The sequence below is a fragment of the Sciurus vulgaris genome, assembly GCF_902686455.1.
Source record: "Sciurus vulgaris genome assembly, chromosome: 2".
Lineage (NCBI taxonomy): Eukaryota > Metazoa > Chordata > Mammalia > Rodentia > Sciuridae > Sciurus > Sciurus vulgaris.
This window is the reverse complement of record NC_136462.1, coordinates 134,857,674-134,877,210: the sequence shown is the minus strand read 5'-3', so window position 1 is coordinate 134,877,210 and position 19,537 is coordinate 134,857,674. Positions and strand designations below refer to the sequence as shown.

Below are 19,537 nucleotides of genomic sequence, written 5' to 3'. Positions count from 1 at the left end.
CTGGTATATAATGTTCATTGCTGGCCCTCAATAATTAGGGTTCCTCTGGCAAGAAAGAAGAAAAAATTGGGTGGCCAACCATCCATCACCCTTACCCATGATGCTCTTTCCTGTCCTTGTCACAACTCTCAACCACTGGAACTTAGACCAAGGGAAAGTTGGAGAAGCCATGAACTGCCAGGCTCTGGGTGTGTGGCCAGACCCACAAATATTGTGATGCAGGCTCTTTATTTCTATATAATCAGTCCTCTGTTTGCTTTTGCCTGGTCTAAGTCTGATTTGCCTCAGATTAACATACGTGTGCAGATTTTAACTCAAGCCAGAAGGGAGCAATGGGGCTGAGGAGAAAGCAACTGAAACAGCAGTGGGGATGCCCTTTCTCCTCTGCCTTGACTGTGTAGATCTGCTTGTCTTCCTTCTGCCAGGGCCATTCTTTCCTCTGGCATGACCACTGATTGCTAGAGTTTGAATCTTAAATGTCCCCTAAAGACCCATGGGTTAATGGCTTGGTCCTCAGTCTGTTGTGCTATTGGAAGGTAGTGGAACCTTTAGTGGGAGGAGGTTAGGTCATTTTGGGTGTGTTTTTGAAAGAGATAATGGAACCCTAGATCCTTCCTGTTTTCCTTTTTCTTTCTTTTCCCAGTCACTATAGGTGAACAGGCTTCCTCTGCTGTACACTCCTGCCATGATGTACTATATCACCACAGGCCCAAAGCAACAGGGCTAAGTGATCATGGTCTGAAACCTCTAAATCCATGAGATGGCCTTAAAAGGAAATCTTTTTTTCCTTTTAAGTTAATCATCTCAGGTATCTTGTTACAGAAGTAGAAAACTGACTATCACACTGATTAAAAACTCAGCAAGAAAACAGATTTGTTTGCATGTTCTCTGAGGACAAAATAGTGTTAACATGTTGGGGGAAACTAGTGGATCTTGATTTATAATGAGTTTGAAAGGTAATTGCTCATTCAAGTCAAATTTAGGTAACATTGGACAGTCACACTAAATGTGGAATCTACTTCACTGATAGTATCAGGGATGTGCTCACAATGAAGTTGATCTTCCCTCAGGGGCACATGTCACCCCCATTTTATAGCCAAGAAAACTTGAGGTTAGTTCGCCTTCTTCAAGCCACCTCAGGTCACTTCAGAGCTGTAATGGCATCCCTATATCAAAAAACTGCCCTTAACCAAGGAGCCAGGAAAGGGTTCAGAATGCATATTGCAGGTCCCAAGATCTGACCTTGACTCCCAGTCACTGAGTGAGGTGATTGACCTCAGTGGAAAAAGGCAGCTCTGGGATGCTGGGCATCCCGGGCATCCCTCAGCAAGAGTCAATCACCAGAGCTGAAATAAAGTAGAATAAAGAGTGGGCTCCATGGCTGTCCTCATCATTACAACTAATTCCATTTGCTGTAGACCTCAACATCTCTCACAAGTTCTTATGATCTAAAAATGGTGGAACTGTAGGGAAGGTTATCTGACTTCTGTTATTGTAGCTTTGCATGCTTTTCATATTTACTTATTTATTTACAGTGCTGGGGATCAAACCCAAGGCCTTGTGCAAGCTAAGGAAGCACTCTATCACTGAGCTACAACTCCAGCCCTCATGTTTACTCTTATTAGTTATCAAACAAACAGACCCTTCAAAGTGCAATGTCTTAGACTTAGATCCCTTGACATGCCAAGAAGCCAAGCAGCAGATAGAAGCAGCTATGCAGAGCTGAAAGCAAAAATAAAAATATTTTTTCACAATAAAATTAGCAGAGAGGTCCTTGACTGGGGAAGTTTACGCAAGTCAGAGAAATGAAGGTAGCTTACTGACTTCTAAGAAGAAAAGTTTGCTAGAAGGAACTAGACTAGTCCCCAGGAATAGGAAAACTAAGACCTGACAAACACCTCGCACTTTAGAGTTTATAAAGCCCTCCTTCACAGTGCTAACTTTTTGAATCCCTCCAAATTCTGTAAAGTGGGAAGGAGATCACAGAAATGCAATTCAAACTTCAGATAAATCCGGTGTCCAAACCAGAGGCACACAGCTAGAATCAGGGCAGGGATATGGTCAGAAGGGGCTTTGTCCACTACCACAAGGCTCAGGCAACACTTCTGCAAGCAGAAACAAGTCCTTTCTCCTCCTCCTCCAACCTATGTGGTCACTACTTTTGAGGCCAAGACCATAGCATTTAATTTCTAGGACAGACACAGCCAGGAGGGACGCTGCCACTGCTTTTGTACCTGTAAAACATTCTGTTCCTTCACGGTGTCTTATGTGGCCTCAGTGACATGGGGGCACCTATGTCCTAAGGATGAATGAATAGAACAGAGAAATATAACAGAAACCCTTCCTTCAGACCCTGCCCCCTGCTCCCACACAGCCTACCCTTGGTTCCTCTGTGACAGTGATGTCTGGAGCAAGTATCCACATGCCTCTGTTTACTCATCTGTAAAATGGGAAGAAGATCATTTGCCTTCATGCCTGCCACTGAGTGGCAAGTTGAGGGGAGCAGAGGTAAAGCCTACTGGTCTGGACAAGCCCAGAGACAGGCCCACCCCACTGACCTGCTCTCTCAGAGCTGCCTGCTAAGTGCTCTGATCTCAAGCTCCTAGAATCACATGGGGAGCTGCAGGTGAGCCAAAAGAAGCGATCGCAATTGGCTCCCAAGGTTAAATGCCTCAGGTCATGAGGGTGTCTTTGGGTGTGAGCTGAGGTAGCTTCCATTTTGACATCATGACCAGCTAAAGTGGTAGCTTTGAGCAAACAGGCTCTTAACACTAAAGGAGCAGAGTTCAAGGTCCCAATCCCATCTCTCTCCTCCCCATTGATCCACAACTTTTTAATGAGCACGATTCCTCTATAAATTTTCTGATTTGTTGTTCTTGTTATTTTTAATGCTTGCACAAGTGCAAGCCATCCAAGATCCCCAAATAAACTCCTGGAATGGGAGTTCAGTTTCAAAATTTCTCTAGCTGCCATCCCCTGAAGTTTAGTGCACCCACCAGCCTTGGGTCCCTGGCCCTTGTGCAGACCCTGTCAATAGGTCCTGCAGGTACTTAGACACTGGGGCTCAGATCCAGTCAGGGGTGCTGATGCAGGACATTTGCCCAGATGTTTTCAGGAGACCTGAGTTGGAGTCACAGGGCCAGTCAGGGAGTCAGGGAGCCCAAGAATTGGCAAGAATACCTGTGAAAGGAGGTGGCTTCTCTCTGGGATTCACCAGTGTTAGTGTGCCTAACATCAAAGATAGATTTGCAAGATGTTGACTAACCCTGGCCCACTCAGCAGTCCCATTGTCCCCCTTTCCCAGCCTCACCTGCACATTCCAACCTATAATTGCACAAGCCCTTTCCATCACTGAGGGCAGGTGGTCAGATGGGGACTTTCCAAAAGCTTAAAAGTGTACCCCACTATCCAGAAGACACCCAGTGATACTGCAGCCAGGAAGGGGACAAAGATGGACACTGAGGACACTGAAAAACCAAAGAAGCTTCAGGAAAACAGGAGAGTCCCACCACCTAGTTGTCAATCACTGGGGATTGCTAGCAAAAGGAGATGGACTGAAGGGCCTGAGCCTATTGGAGGATTAAACCACTGCTTTTATTAGGACTTCATACCTTGAATCATTGTTCCAGTCACCTGAAGAATGGAATGCATGAGAAGCCATTTCCATATCTCATGTGGGGTTTGGGGCAAGTCCTTAGGAGTGGTGGAGCTTTTCCAAAATGGCAAAATGAGAGTTGGACTTGGCTCTGTCTCCCTGGGAGTTATGAGCAGCATATAGGACAAGAGCTTCAACTCTGAAAACAATTAGCGACAAGGATCAAATGTGCTGTTTTTTTATTTTTATCATTTTTAAATTTAAATCATTTTAAACGAGGCTTAATTTATGCATTTTAAAAATCAAAATAATTTCACCCCAGGTGCTGGACCGGAGAGTGGGATGTGCCTGCGAAAGTGAGAGGCCCAGTGGCACCAGGACTCCAAAGCGCAGCACACGCAGAAAGAGCCTGACACTTCGCTTTCCCCTTCTTTTCTTGGTTTGTGATGCCCCAGGGCCGCTGAGAAATTCTAGGCCAGCCAGGCCCAGGGTGGACCCGGGCGTCCTGGCTCAGACGGTCTGGAGCACCAGCGGGGACCTGGCAGTTGGACCTAATGCGGAGGTTCGTGGGCAGCGACGCGGGGGATGCCTTTCCAGATGCCCATTCTATATGCGAACCACCAGAACTCAGAGCTAGCGAGCGCTCCTTTCCCGAACTCCGCTGGGCGCGCGGGTCTATGTTGGGCAAGTGCGGATCGGCGGGGGACGGGGGAGGCAGCAGGTGCAAACCCGCCCGACTGCGGAGAGACAGCTGAGAACTGCGTGCGGTCCCTGCACCCGCTCCCTGCTCCGACCCCGTGTCCCCGCTCTGGGACTTCCGGAGCCCCGCAGCGCTTCGGAAGGCTTGTCCAAGGGCAAACTTCCAGTCAGAGCGCGAGGCGCAACCGCCCGGGCGGTCCGCGCGCGGGCCGAGCAGCCGGCACCGGGGCCGGGCGGAGGATGGCCGGGCTCCCGCAGGGGCGGCGGGCGGGGTCGGGTGAGGCGGGCCGGCCCCCTCCCCTCCCTTCCGCACTCCCGCCCGCCCTCCGGTCCTCCGGTCCTGCAGCCAATTAGACGGCCCCCTCGGGCGGGAGGCGTGGGGCACTCCATAAAGCGGCGCGGAGCTGTCACCCCAGGAGCAGGCTGCGCACCGCCCAAGCTGAGCCGGCGCGCCACAGTCTCAGGCGCCTCGGGCCCGCGAGCGCGGAGGAGCCATGGCCACCACCAACGGGGCCGTGGAAAACGGGCAGCCGGACAGGAAGCCGCCTGCCCTGCCGCGCCCCATCCACAACTTGGAGGTCAAGTTCACCAAGGTGAGGTGGACGCGCCTCCCACCCGACGGCCGTCTAACTTCGCGCTGAGCAGCTGGGCCGGGGGCGCGGGGCGAGGAGTCAGCAGGCCGGGAGTTCGCTGGACTCTCCCTAGACCTGAGGTTCCTTGCCCGGGCTAGGCCCTCCCGAAACCGCACTTTTCAAGGGGCATCCCGGATGGGAACTCGTGCCCTAGGCAGGCTCAAAGGCGGCGGGGCTGGGGGCTCTAAGCCTCAAAGCAGGGTGAGAAGACGGTGCCAGGTTGTAGTTCAGGGCAGCCCCGACGTGCCCTTGAAGGGCCCTCTGAAAGCAAGTGGAGGTCGCCCTGTGGTGACTCGCAGCACTGTAGTTTCTCTGCAAACCTTGGGGATGGTTTCCCGGGCTGAAGAAGTCGGGCTTTGGGAGGGTCCGAGGTGCCTGGGAACTCCAAGAAAGAGTCTAGAGCGAGGGCCATATGGGGAGCCAGAATTGGGCTGCAGGACCTCAGGAGCGATGAGAGACGCTCCTGGCACCTTCTGTGCTTAGCCTGTACCCACCTTACCAGCAGAGCTTAGGAAAGAAGAAAGGAGCTTACTGATAAAACTGTCCTGGTGTTTATAGACCAAGAACGCTGTTCCCCAGAGTTCCAGATCTGGGTCTGGGGATGCTGCCTGGCAAGGTCGGAGCTCCCAGGCTCTGTCGCAACCTTGCCGCACTGGGCTCTGCTTCTTTGCGCTCTTTCCTAGGAGTCTGGAACTCTGGCAAAGCAGTTGAGATCACCTGCCTGGGGCAGAGGAAGATGGCGATGCCTGGGAGCAGGGGCCGAGGAGAGCTAGGGAGCCGAAGCCAGGAGCCAGTCTTGAGGGAGGTCACCCCGGAGTGTCTGGGTTCTTCGCCCTGTGCTGATTGGGAGGGAGGGGGCTCTTCAGCGCCGCAGGCCTACGACAGCAGAAGACTTTACTTCTCCCAATTTTGTCTCCTCTTGTCGGTAGTTCCCAACTCCAGCTAACACAATGCTTAGAAAACTCCCTCATCGATTTTACTTTCAAAAGAAGCGATTCTCTCTCTCAAATAATTTTAATCAAGCAGAGAAAGTGGCAGACCATTATGTGTGGCCTTCGGGTTTTGGTTTTTTGACACTTAATTCCCCAAATGGGTTGTGTGGACATTTAAATTACATGACATTTAGATTGACTGTTTTCAGATGGCTCTGTAATCTACAGCAAAGGCTGAAAATTGTTTTTAAAGGAGTTTCCTTAATAGTATCAACTTCAGAGGGAAAATTCCAACCTAAATTCTGGGGACGGTTAGAATAGTGCCTTCATTTTTTCAAACCCTAACTTTGTGGTGCTTGGCTGCTGTCGTTTTGGGTGGTGGTGTTTTGCTTAGTAAAGAGTTTTGTAAAACTATAGAAGCAGAAAGTGAAGGTATGATTGTCCTTTTACTTTGTACCTTGTCAGTCTTATGGGAGCAATCTGGCCACACATGAAAAGTTTCCCCCTTTCTCTGTGATTTCTTAGGACCCTTTAAATATGTAAATGCAGCCCTTAAGGAGGGGGAATTTGGAAATTTCACAGAGCAATGAGTGACTGTTGTCTTGATGGGTGCCCCCATTACCCATTAAAAAGGCGATGTGTTATTTACCATACACTGAGGAAAGGTAGTAAGGTGCAGGAACTGAGCTGGGACTCTTAGAGGGCTCCAACTGCCTGATGCCATGTGTACCTTTTACACTCATGGGGGACAACACTGCTGCCTGCTCTGTCTCTGCCACCAGCCTACCTCCACAGAGGCTTCTCCTTAGCATACTATGGGACTGTGGGTGAACACTCCTTCCTTGGTCAGGAAGACTGAGAGGTAGTGGGGACTGCCTGCCCAGGGAAGAAGTAGAGAGGAGGAGGAGAGGCTGGAGTGCAGAATGGAGGCCCAAGGCAAACGGTTGGCTGGATGGAGCATATGAGCCAGCCTGGTCTGCTATTTTTCAAAACTGATTCATGGTGCTTCTCGCTCTTGTAGGATCAGTTTGAGCCCTGGCCTTGATGGTGTGATTTCCAAGGTGAATCAGCTTCCAGAAGGAGGCCTTTGTCAAATCTCTTTACTTGTTCCCAGATTTAACATTGGGAGTAGGGTCATGCAATGTGATTTTGGTGAGAGGAGGGTCCCTCTGGGGACCCCCACAGACCTCAGAGGATACCAACCCCTTCCATTTTAGGGGGACTCTTTCTTTATAAAGTTTCCTCCAACATCAGAGGTTCTCTTTAAAGTTTTGTGCTTCATTCAAATGCCAGTTTTTATTATTTCTTTTATGAAAAATAAAATTCCCCCAAATCTCCTGAAAAACATATTCCTTTTGAGTTTATCTGAGTGTCCTGACAGCCAGTGGAAGTTACTGAAAATGATGCCAGTAGAATTCACTTGTGTGATCACCATCCTGATCTCTGTCCAGGGCACCTTCCAGCTTTGTGCCAATCCTTCAGTAAAAAGTGAATTCTGCCTACAACTCAATGTTGCTTAATTTTACACTGGATAAAGTTTGTTCCATACCAGTTTACAAGTCAAGGAAAACAATTCCCTTCTAGGTCCTTTATCCTGATTTGGGGTTCAAAACAATACAGTCAGCATTGTCGGTAGACTACGTTCATGGACCCTTTCCTTATTTGCGTTTTTGTTTTGTTTTAGTGGAGAGAAAAATCAACAGTAGAAACCACTTACAAGATTGCTTAGTAGGGTAGTAGAAAGAAAATAACTTTGCTAAATTAAAAACATTGTGATGCGGAGATATGGTTAGAGTCTAGCAGTTTGAATTTTTTTTTTTTTTTTTAAATTGCTGGTTAGCAAGGACTATGGATCAATGTCACGAACAACCAAGTTAAAAAAAATTTTTTTTTTTTTTTTTTGAGGAGCATGCTTGGAGATGAGGTATAACAGACACCCGATCGTTGCAATCTGTTTCCATCCCCCCTATTTATATTCTGTCTTGCCACCTTCTCACTTTCCCTCCCCCTTGGAATTGATACCAGGAAGGACCTAGAATCAGCAATTTTCACTGACCGTCTCTATTATCTTACCCACGAAATTTCATCTTGCTACAAATGGGCCTCTCTTCCTGGCCGCGCTTTCCTCCCCACACTAACCTAACTCCTCTTCTCCACTTATTAATTTCTCACTGTTACTGAGTGATTACTTGCTGCATGGCAAAAGTGGACTCTTGGATTTGGTTTCAGCTGGAAGAATAAACCTGTAATTGTAGCCTAGCCTTTTCCTCGCATGCTTCCCTGGGGGCCTGGCCTCACAGGGAAGGCGCTGAGCTTCTAGAAGTCGAATGGGCGAGTCCCTCTGGAACCAGATGCTCTCAGCTCTGGATTCCACATGGGAGGGCAGGGGGTCTCTGCTCACCTGCCAGGCAGAGCCTCTCTTCCGTGCATTGTCCCCGCCAGACTCACCTAGGGCTCCCTTCCCCATGAGCTGTGGAGTTGATACTACAGGGCCTACTCCAGAGAAGTAACCAAGCCGCACACTCGAGGAGATGGCTCCCCTCTCTCATCTGTCGTCATTGGAGAGTCAAGTGTTCGCAATGAATCAAATTCACAATCATTGGAATTGGCCCCGTAGTGACGCAATGCTTCTTTTAAACAATTCAAAGAGAAGCAGAATAAAAATATATGTGTATGATATCATCTAGATATAAGAAAGAAATCCCAATGGGCTGTTCTGTCCTTAGAAATGATTGAGGACATTGTGTTTGATGGAATACTTGGCCATTTCTGCAACTGGGTCTTTCCCGGTGACAGGCTGTGCTAACAAGACCTTCTCAGAGATGCAGCAAGACCTTGTCTGTCCTCTCTCAGGACAGCTAGGACCTCATTGCTGTCAGAAGGTGCTTAGTACATTATCTATCATCTCTGTTCCTAGTTCTTTTCCAAACCCCTTTGCTTTAATGTGGTTAAAACTTAAAGTAAACTAAGAGTAAATAGTACATACATTTCAGTGCATACATAGACTTTGCAAGTTCTTTTTGGTTTGCTCATGGTGTCTTTCTTTCTTTTTTCTTTCTGGGTTTTTTTTTTTTTTTTTTTTTGCATTCTTATATTTTAGCTGTGTTTTGGATAATTGAGGCTTCCAGTGAAGTGACTTTTGTGGTTTATTTCTTGGATTTTGGATATCGACAGTGTTTTGTTATGTGACTTAATGTAACCTGAAAATTGTCTATCCCAGTTATTTAACTTTGTATTCTGACGCTGGTTTTTATCAAGCCCAACAGGAAAATACACCTTTAAAAGGGGATGTAAGGGAAGGGTGTGCTGATGTGCATTAATGAAGACTAAAGGATTATGGTAGGATCCTCCTATAAATCAAGGTCCTTGGCTATCCTACTGGGGTTGCAGGAGGAAGGAGGAAAGGAACACTCACTGCTTACACACCCTTCAGGAGCAGGCAAATTGCTCATCACTTTCTATACCTATACCTGCTTCATCTTCCCCCAAAGTCTTTGAAGGTGTAGGATTCAATTTACATCCGCTATTTAACTCAGCTATTCTTTGTGAACCCATGTTATATTGCTTAAAAAAAAATAATAATTTAGAAAAACTCTAAACAACTTTAGTTTTATTACGACAGCCTGGATTCTAATTCTGAATTTGCTCCCAGTTGGTAACTTGGTCATGTGACTGGATGTTCTGTCTTCTCCAGGTCTCATCTGTAACACATCCAGGAGGAGGAGGGAGCTGTGGGGGAGAGGGCAGACAAGACGTTACCTAAGGTCCTTAGCATGTTGAAATTATATGATTTTGATTTAAACCTAATTCGTTACACTTCCTTTCCTGGTTAGATATTTATCAACAATGACTGGCACGAATCCAAGAGTGGAAAAAAGTTTGCCACATATAACCCTTCAACTCTAGAGAAAATATGTGAAGTGGAAGAAGGAGATAAGGTAAGTCCCCCTGTTCCCCAGTAATTCAATTATAGATAAATGAAGGATAAGGAAGCAGTGTGGCTTAGCTATAAGACAGATCGGGCCCACCCTGGGGGTAGGGCCTGAGTAATCGCTCTGACCGGTTGGTATGTGCAACTCAGACACATGGTCCTGCATGGGATCAATTACAGACGGTCTTTGCAAAGAGTCACTCTCCTTTGATAGATGTTTCCCCATCTATGAGGATGACCTCAGCTATCCTCATCACGTGGCTAAAGGAAAGGTTTTTATCAATTATTTGAACCTGGAGTCATTAAAGAATCTTTCCAGAAAGCATTTCCGGCTGGGGTGTTTCACCAAATGCAGCATTCTGGCAGGAAACACTTTAAAAAAAAAATACGCTTGAAGGAATAAAGACTTGCAATCCAAGCGATGTGGGGGTAGTCATAATGTCATGTAATCACCAGATTTCTCTTCTACTAGGAACTTCCATGATTGTGTAAAGCTGGAGTCTGTGTGGCCTGTTGACTAGTGTGGGGTCTATGTTATTCTATAGAAGCTAAGGAATATTTCAAGGCCATAAAGTGTATTTTGAACTGAAAGATTAGAGGTTAAGGTCTTGTACAGTAAAAAAAAAAAGGGGAAACATGAACCCCTCTTCAACCACCAGAATACAGATATTCTTTTTTTTTTTTTTTTTTTGAGATGGGGGTTTTCATTATATTGTACAGGCTGCCCTTGTGTTCAGCCAGTCCTTCTGCCTATATTCTTCGTCTTCTTCTTCCTCTTTCCTAATATTGGATATTGAACCCAAGGGCACTGTAACCACTGGTCTACATCCTCAGCCCTTTTTGTTTTTTATTGTGAGACAGGGCCTTGCTAAATTACCAAGGCTGACCTTGAACTTAAAATCCTCCTGCCTCAGCCTCTGGAGTAGCTGGAATTAGAGGTGTGTACCATAATGCCCAGCTTGGATAGATTTTTTTTTTTTCTTTTTGGTACTGGGGATAGAACCCAGGGGCACTTAACCACTGAGTCACATCCCCAGTCCTATTTTATATTTCACTTAGAAACATGGGTCTCACTGAGTTGCTAAGCTGAGGCTGGCTTTAAACTCCCTATCCTCCTGCCTCTGCCTCCCAAGGTGCTGGGATTACAGGCATACACCACTGCTCCTGGCTGGATAGCTATTCTTAATCAGTGTATTAGTGATGTTGAAATGAGTGGGGTAATGGTTGTGTGAGTGATGTAGGCTTGGATTTTCTCCCATGAGGAACAGTCTTATGATACACATGCAATACACAGTGGTTCCCCACATAGATACCCCCTCCATATGACTTCTTATCCTAAACTCTGTCTTCAAAGAAAGTAGCACATGAGCTCTGGCAGGGAGGCCATGATGCTGAATGGGATTCCCACTGGATGATTCCCAAGTGTCCCACATGGGTGTCAGAGAGGAAACTGAGACCCTTGCCCCACCTATCCCCTATAGCTGGAGAGGTCCTGGTCTCTACCCCAGAGCCCAGAACAAGTAATCCAGTGTCCCAGTATCTCCCTTGCCAAAGCTTTTGCTCACCCCCATGCAAACTTTGGAGACAGAACCTTGGTGCAATCCCCTCCTGACTGATGTCCCATGCCCGCTGCCTGCTGCACCTCCAGGGGAAGGGACTCAGAGCAGCCTTCAGGATGGATCACTGCCCATCAGCAACCAGAACCTTGAAGCCCATTCTTCCTGAAAAATGAGGATAGGTGATGCTCTTCTAAATAACTCTGACTTTTTTCCTTTTAAGAAGGAGATTCCGGGCTAGAGGTGTGACCTAGTGGTAGAGCACTTGCCTGGTACGCGAAAGACTCTGGGTTCAACCTCCAGCCCCACCGCCACCACCACTACAGCAACTATAAAAATGGTTCCTTTGTAATTATTCTCAGTGCACAAAAGATCCAGCTCCTGTTGGTAAAATGGTGCAACCATTCTGCACCCATGGGGTACAATGAGGCTGAGCAGAAAAGGGCCTCCATGGCTGTCACTGCCCCTGCCTGACTACAGATGACTGCAGACTCTTCCAGTGTGATCAGTTCTTCAATCTACAGAAGCAGGAATCACCTCCCCCAATCCTCCCTCTTGGACCACAGTGGAAAAATCTTTTCATACCTGAGTCACCAAGAAAAATACTTAAGGTTGGTGACTTTATTAAAATGTTCTTTGAATCAGAAAGGAGGTGAATACTTGGCCATAGTAGAAATTTTGAAAAGACTAAAGATGCAAAGGAAAAAGAGAACACCCCCCCACACACACCTCCATATTCAGGTGATCGAAGCTTCACTTCTGTGCTGCGCCCTCCTCCGTGCTGCAGCAGCTACATGCTGCTGTTCTCAATTACTCACCACAGAGTGGTCCCAAACTGTGGTTGCATCAAAAGGTGACATGCTCTTCTGTCCTTTTGGCCACTCAGCCTGATGTGGACAAGGCCGTGGAGGCTGCACAAGCCGCCTTCCAGAGGGACTCCCCGTGGCGCCGCCTGGATGCCCTGAGCCGGGGCAGGCTGCTGCACCAGCTGGCTGATCTGGTGGAGAGGGACCGTGCCATCCTGGCCGTGAGTAACCTTGGGGCATTTGCACTTGGGGACCACGGACTGGGTAGCATCCTGGTCCCACTTACATGTTTATGTACTCAATATTTTTTCTTTTTCACATTGGTTTCCTTTAAACTTAAATTTGACCTCATCCTGTATACAGTAGTACCCACTTCTCTGAGGTTTCCCTTTATATGACTACTTACCCATGGTCAATCCTGGTTCAAAAATATTAAGTGGAAAATTCTAGAAAAAGCAATTTATAAGTTTTAAATAACTTACTATAGTATTCTGTTAAAATCGTTCTATTTTACTTTTAGTTATTATTGTTAATCTCTCATTGTGCCTGATTTATAAACTAGATCTGTATCATAGGTGTGTATGTGTAGAAAAAACGGTAATATTGGGTTAGGTACTACCTGCATTTTCAGGAATCCAAGAATTTGGACCCTGTCCTCCATGGATGTGGGGGTGGGGGGGGTTAATGTAATACTATGCATGAAACTACAGGTTTAAAGTGCTGGTTGTGGTTTTTTTCCTAATACTTATTAAAATAAATGCCCATCATTTATAGAAAAAAAATGACTTAAAATCATTTCTATATTACCCCTGAATCGAGCAGGGGTGAGTGTGTGTAGAATAGTGGTAAAGGCAGGAGAGCCTGGTTATAGGAAACCTCAGAGAATGAAAGATATGGGTTCAAATCCTAACTCTGCCACTTACTAGCTGTGTGACCTTGGACAAGTTTCTTAACATCTCTGAGATTTATTTCTTTATGTAAAATTTCACTAACAATGATGTCTAAGTGTTTTAAGAATGTTCCATTTAAAATTCTTAACAGAGTCCCTGGCATGTAGGAAGCACTAACTACATGAGGGTTATTACTAATATTAGCAGTTGTAATATTAGTGTTGTGTGAAGGCCTAGATTCTAATAACCCCAGCTACATGCCTGCCGGCCACTAATTTTTAGATGCCTTAGTTCCTCAGCTGTAAAATGGGGATATGGGGATATCAGGCAGCCCAGCCCATGATCTGGGGCTGTGAAGGCCTTCATATGTTGTAAATGTGTTCTTTAACAAGACCCTCAGACCTTTGTTTGATGTTGAGGCGGGTGACTAGAGGACATCCGGGGCCACTGGTTTGCAACCTACACATCCATCCTTTGTGTGGCTCACACACCTGTTTTTAAAATGTATTCTAAACCTTGAGACTCGATTTATAGGAGAGGAATTTTCGTTGGGGCCTTTGATTTGGAAAAATGGCTTTTCTTATGTTGAGGACAAGAAGCACCTGTTTCAAGAAGCATCCTGGTGTCAGCCAGGACTTAGAGTTGCTTTTGACCCTGAATATGTTTGCCAGAGGCAGAGGAACTCTTGGGTGCATTTCCCCAAGGGCAGCTCCGCAGAGAAACTAGGGCCCCCTTCCTTCCTTCCTTCCTTCCTCCCTTCCCTCCCTCCCTCCCAGTGGCCAGTTGGTTTGTTCGCTGAATCCAAATCAGGGTGAGGATAGCTTCCTCCAGAGAGAGCTCTTCTCTCCACCGAGCCTCTGGTTTCTTCCTGCACCGAAAGCCAGCCTTGACTCTCAAGCTGCCAAACTGGCTTTTTCAAAAACATTTCTGTTTTCGCCCGGCATGAGCTCATCAGTCTGCAATGTCCATGTGGACTAATAGCAGGCTGGAAAGGATGTGCCCTGGGCACCCCTCCCCACCCCGTCCTCAGTGTCAGTATCATCCTGGGAGCAGTGGCTGCAAGGCCACCTTCGTCTTCATCCACCCCATTGTCCCAGTTTGGCTGTGTTTTGATAGCAGAAGAGGAGCACTGGAGGAACTCCGGGCACCACCCAGTAAATCTCCCCTGCCATCAGGACCTCGCTGTCCACAAGAAATAAGATCCAGTTCTTTGCCAAAACATGAAAGGGACAAGGGAATTACAGGCAACTATGGTTTTTAAAACTCCAGCCACATCACAGGCAGGCATCCTCATTCTCCACCTTGATATGGTTTCCTGCATTCGCAAGCAGCAAGTGCCTCCATTCTTCTTATTCTCTTGCTGCTTAGTGGTTTGACAGAGCTGGGTGTTTTTTCTGTGTTCAATGTTTGGAAACAGATGTAGGGGAATCCAGTGGCCCCTGACTTTCTCTCCCTTGCAGAAGCACCCTGGGCCCAGGCCGTGGCTCTTAGGTGCTCATTTTGGGAGCTTCCAAATAGGGGCTTTCCTGTAGTCTCTCCCTGAGTGCCATTTCTGGGTCCTCTCACTTAATGCCTGGACATGTGGGCCATGCAGGGCAGTTCCCACCTGCCACTCCTTTCTGTCCTTCTTCAGTATCTCATGGTTGCTGGGTCTTAATTATTCAGAGGACACATTTTTCTCCTAAAATGCTAAAGGAAATAAATTTAGGAGTGGCTGTGGTATGCTTTGGTTGAACCATGACAGTAAGTAGGTTAAGAGGCAACTGTTCCATTCAGTAGCTAACACTTGGTTCTTAGGTTGATTCCAGTCCACTCTTTCACCTGTGAATTTTTATTTTTTAAAAAATTTTCTGTCTGAACCTATTGTGACCTGGAATTTTCTTAGATAGATTCCATTAAACGAACCTGGAAAATTCATATTATCACTCCAGTAAGTTCATGATAAAGCTAATGATTAAAAAAATAAAAACACCCAATGCTTATTTAATCCTCTCCGTGCAGCTGGCTTATAAGTACTTGACCTGCAGTATTTATTATCCATTTAGGAGATAAGAAAACTGAGGACTGGAGAGAGTAAGTAGCTTGTCCAAGGTCTCCCAGCAAGAGGTGGAAAGCCAGGACTAGAGGTGGATAGTTATAGTTTAAAAACGCTGCAAATGTAGCCACGATGCCAAAGTCTTCTCCCTTGTCCTATTCCCCAAAAAAGCCAAGAATAAACTCCTGGTTCCATCAACAGGCAGAGTAGCTGAGTGCTGGAGACCTTTTTGGTATTACTTGCAATTGCTAAGTTTTTCCTGGGAAATTAAAAGTTCCACCTTGGAATATGAATCAATAGGAGCCAAAGGAACAGTTTACTGAATGTCACACTGGCCTGACTTGGTCCCTAAGTGGCAGCTTCTGGGGATGGGACACACACCTTGGACCCAGGGCTGTCCTATCATCTTCAGCTTCCCATAGCCCTGTCTTCTCCAGCCCCCAGGGGAGGGTCACCAAGCACCTGTGTGGTGCCTAAAGGGAAAATCAGTCATGGCTCTCCTTTGGAACACTAGCATGGCACATGCAGTGGTCTAGGTAACTGACTCCTCACTCTCACACCAGACTAGGAGGGAGCCTGTTGTTATGCTCAGCTTACAGATGAGGAAACTGAGGCAGGGAGATATTCAAGATCTTACCCAAGTCTTCTCAGCTAGCATTAATCAGAGTGGCCTGCTATTTAGAGGGGAGTTGGCTCATCCCTGAAGCAAAGATATTATAGAGGAGACCCAAGCATCTCAAGTCTTCCAAGATGCAAATGCCCCAGTGGCCGACACCCGAATGGCAGTCACTGTGCTGGTGGACACCCCAAGTTCAGCTCTGGCTGTCTGGGTACCTGTGGTTGAGTCACTGGGATCTGTCAGCTTCACGGTCTGCACCTTTAAGTGGAAGTGGCAATGCCCCACTCGGGATGGGACCCATGCCCGTGCATTAGGGTCAAAGCCCCACATAGGAGCAGAGGCCGTTCTTCCTGCCTGCCTTCCTTTTTACATCATCTTCTCACTCCATTGATGCTTCCGCAGGAATCCAGCCCTGGGCTATGTGTCAGGGTGGCCACTTCCTGCAGAGATGGATGACTGACAGTTTCAGTGCTGGGTTCCACTGGGGTTGCTTGTCTAAGGGACAAAGGGGTTCTCTTTACCACAGGCTGGAAATAGAAAAGAATCCCTGCATTGAGCTGCTGCACGCTCGCTAGCCCTGTGTAACCAACTCCCTCCGTAGTACACGAGCTGCTCCCTCCCAGCTCTGCTTCCGGCCACAGCAGTGCAGTGGGGAAGCATAGCATCTTTGTAATGGTGGCACGGCCCTTCTCAGCTCCATCACTCTTTCCAGGGCCACACTGGCCAGCCCTGCTGAGAGGGAGGAACCAATGCCTTCCCTTTCTCTTTTGTTAGAGAAAGCCACTTTTTCACTAGCCAAACTTCCCAGAGCTTCCTCAGAAAGCACAGGTTCACATGTCCAGGTCAGAGAGCTGAGGCCCCTGTGCTCTGGATAAAGACCAAATGGCATTGAGGATTCCTTCCTAGTGAGGCTTCCAATGAACCTTTCAGGACTACACCTGCCCAAAGCCCTAGCTGAGCCCCCAGCTTCAGGCATTTGGCAAAAAAAGCAGCCCAGGCTGATCTTAGGTCAATCTTGATTTAGCATTGCACTTTCCAAAGTGACACGTAGGACTCAGGTCTATGTCTTCTCCTCCATTTTTAACAACCTGACAGTTAAAAGAAAGCCGCCTCTACAGTGGATGTCATCTTGTTATTGCAGACCCTGGAGACAATGGATACAGGGAAGCCGTTCCTTCATGCCTTTTTCATTGACCTGGAGGGCTGTATTAAGACCTTCAGATATTTTGCAGGGTGGGCAGACAAAATCCAGGGCAGGACCATCCCCACAGGTGAGTCAAGCAGGACAGACTCTGGCCTCATTGGGGGTCTCTTTGGGGCTTTGTCTTCTCTTCCTCCAGGTGTCCCCTTCAGAGCCCCTCCAAGCCATTTCCCTATCTATCCCCACCCCCATGAAATGGTACTATGCTGCTTCTTCTCCTACGGAACTTACTTCATGTTTGAAGTCAAGTTCAAATCACTCCTTGTATAACAGACAAGACTTGGAGCCGGCACCCTCATGGGGTTCTGGGTCTCCTTCCTGCCTTCACTGCTTGAAGTGCTCAACCTTGATTAAGTGAGAGTATTCTTCCCCACCGGGTCACCTTTCTTCCAGATGACAATGTTGTGTGCTTCACCAGGCATGAGCCCGTCGGTGTGTGTGGGGCCATCACTCCAGTAAGTCCGACAGCTTCTCCTGATAGACTCTGTGTAAATCCCACCCTACGTCTCTGTGTCCTTTGGAGCCAATTTCGGGTGTGTGTTTGTGCGTTGTGCCAGTACTGATTGTGCATGTGTTTGGTGGCATGGCATCAGAGGTGAGGGCTCTTGAAATAGGTCAGACCCCATTTCTGCTCTCCAGAGGCCAGCTCTAGGTGTTTGGCAGAAGGCATGGTATATTCCAACCAGTGGTTAGGAATGACCCGTATCCCTAGGAGGTGGTTTCCTAGTTGGGCCTTAAAGGATAAGAAAGACATGTTTAATAGGAAAAGCTTTCCAAGCAGGAGTGGCTTGGGCGAAGCTGTGGAAGTGGTGGGGCTGCTTGGAAGGAAACAGCAAGTGGGGGCCGAGGTCAGTTGGGGTTGAGCACCTGTGTCAGGTGGCAGAGGCCCACCCCGGCAGCCTTCGCTGCTCAGAGGCTGGGACTGTATTCAATGGGCAGTGTCAATGCTCATAGGTGCCCCAGGGAAGCAATGATGCTGCCCATCTGCTTGGAAAGCCCAGGTGCCCAGTGTGGCAATAGGGCTGGGAGCTGAGGAGGCAGTCAGCAGCCTGAAGTGAAGATTGAAAAAGTGCTCCACAGGCAGGGAGGAGGTCACCCCTGCAGCAAACATTTTGAAGGGGACTGTTGTATATATCCAGTCGCATTCCCTCATAGGCTACATGCCCATCAGGGTCTCACAAGTGCAGTTTAGGGATGCAGCTCTGACCATGGCACACTCCTATGTTGCCCCTTCAGCCTCAAATCTAGGTGGTGAAAAGCAAGTGGCATCCTCCCCAGAGGCATTGTTGGGCACCTGGGGTGAGGGTGTGGTGGTGGACCCCAGCCCCCAAGGCCTTCCTTGTGCTCTGTCCCAGTGGAACTTCCCTCTGCTGATGCTGGCATGGAAATTGGCGCCCGCTCTCTGCTGTGGGAACACTGTGGTCCTGAAGCCAGCGGAGCAGACCCCCCTCACCGCCCTCTATCTGGGCTCTCTAATCAAAGAGGTAAGACATCCAAAAAGAAAATATTATGTGTTCTTGATCACATTTCCACTCCCAGGAACCACTCACTGTCACAAGACGTGACAGTGGCAGCCAGCTCACGATGGAGTGGGAAAGGAACGGTTCCCTGTGTTTTGTTTGGCAACTGTGCTTTCTTTCTCCTGCTTGTGGTCACTGAGCTGGAAGAAACACCATTCCTCCCAGTGGTCCCAGTGAGAACATGCCACTCTTATTATGGGCTCAAACCTGTGGTTTAGAACTCAATGTTTTGTCTAGAGGATTTGCAGGAGGGTCACCCAAGAGGGAGTTCTTTGTCCTGTGGAGTTTAGGGGTGTAAAATGGTTCTCTTTTCCCCTGGAGGAGGGACCCCACCAGTGCTAGCTAAATAGCACAGCAATGCCAGGCTGCCCCAGGGGACTCCCCATCAGTGCCCTCTGCTCTGCCAGCAACCATCTTCCCCCTAGGGACACCGCCTCCCAGACACACCTGGCAACCTATTTTATTCATTCCATCATCAACTTGTATGTAGCAAAGACTTAGAAAAGAGGTATGGGAGAAAAGACCCTTTCCCTTCACTTCTCTGCTGGGTTCATACTGGGATGCATGTCCTGTATTCCCGCAATCAAGGTTGGGACAATGGATAATAAACCTGCCTTTTCCTTTCTTTTGACTAGTGTTATAGAATGTGATCATTAGATTGACTGGACTTGTTGATTCTAAAATAATGACTTAAAAAAATAGGAAAGTAGAGATTGAAACCCTGTGTCCTAAACTCTTTACTTTTTAAAATGACATTTTTTTTTAAGCAAGACATGGGACATGTCAGGAGTAGCATCCTCCGCCTTGTTCAGCGTGTGGTGTTTGTGGTTAATGAGAAGCCCTCAAATGTGTGACATACGGGGAGTGAGTGCGAAAGCTGTGGCAGCCCCTGTCTTCAGGAGGTGCCAACTCCTGTGTGAGCCAGGCTGAATAAGCAAAGGACGTGGAGGGAGTGATTGCTTGTTCCATTTGCAACATAAATTTAAAAATGAACAGTGTAACTTGGGAAGGATGTTTTGCAGGTACCTCTGAGCCTAGGAGTTTGTGACCAAAGCACCTTTCCTTCCCTCAACGCATGTGCACACTCACATGCACACACATATATATACACATGTTCACAC

General features: G+C 47.6%; 1 protein-coding gene across 1 annotated transcript in view; it reads left to right on the top strand.

Moving 5' to 3' along the window:
- Nucleotides 1-4,522: 4,522 nt before the first annotated feature.
- Nucleotides 4,523-19,537, top strand: part of ALDH1A3 (aldehyde dehydrogenase 1 family member A3) — a 35,719-nt gene continuing 20,704 nt past the window's right edge. The window contains exons 1-6 of the mRNA XM_079122178.1: nt 4,523-4,887; nt 9,692-9,796; nt 12,232-12,372; nt 16,837-16,966; nt 17,290-17,351; nt 18,252-18,380. Coding sequence (XP_078978304.1) covers nt 4,789-4,887; nt 9,692-9,796; nt 12,232-12,372; nt 16,837-16,966; nt 17,290-17,351; nt 18,252-18,380 — 666 coding nt within the window. The 5' untranslated portion in view covers nt 4,523-4,788. The remainder of the gene's footprint in view (nt 4,888-9,691; nt 9,797-12,231; nt 12,373-16,836; nt 16,967-17,289; nt 17,352-18,251; nt 18,381-19,537) is intronic.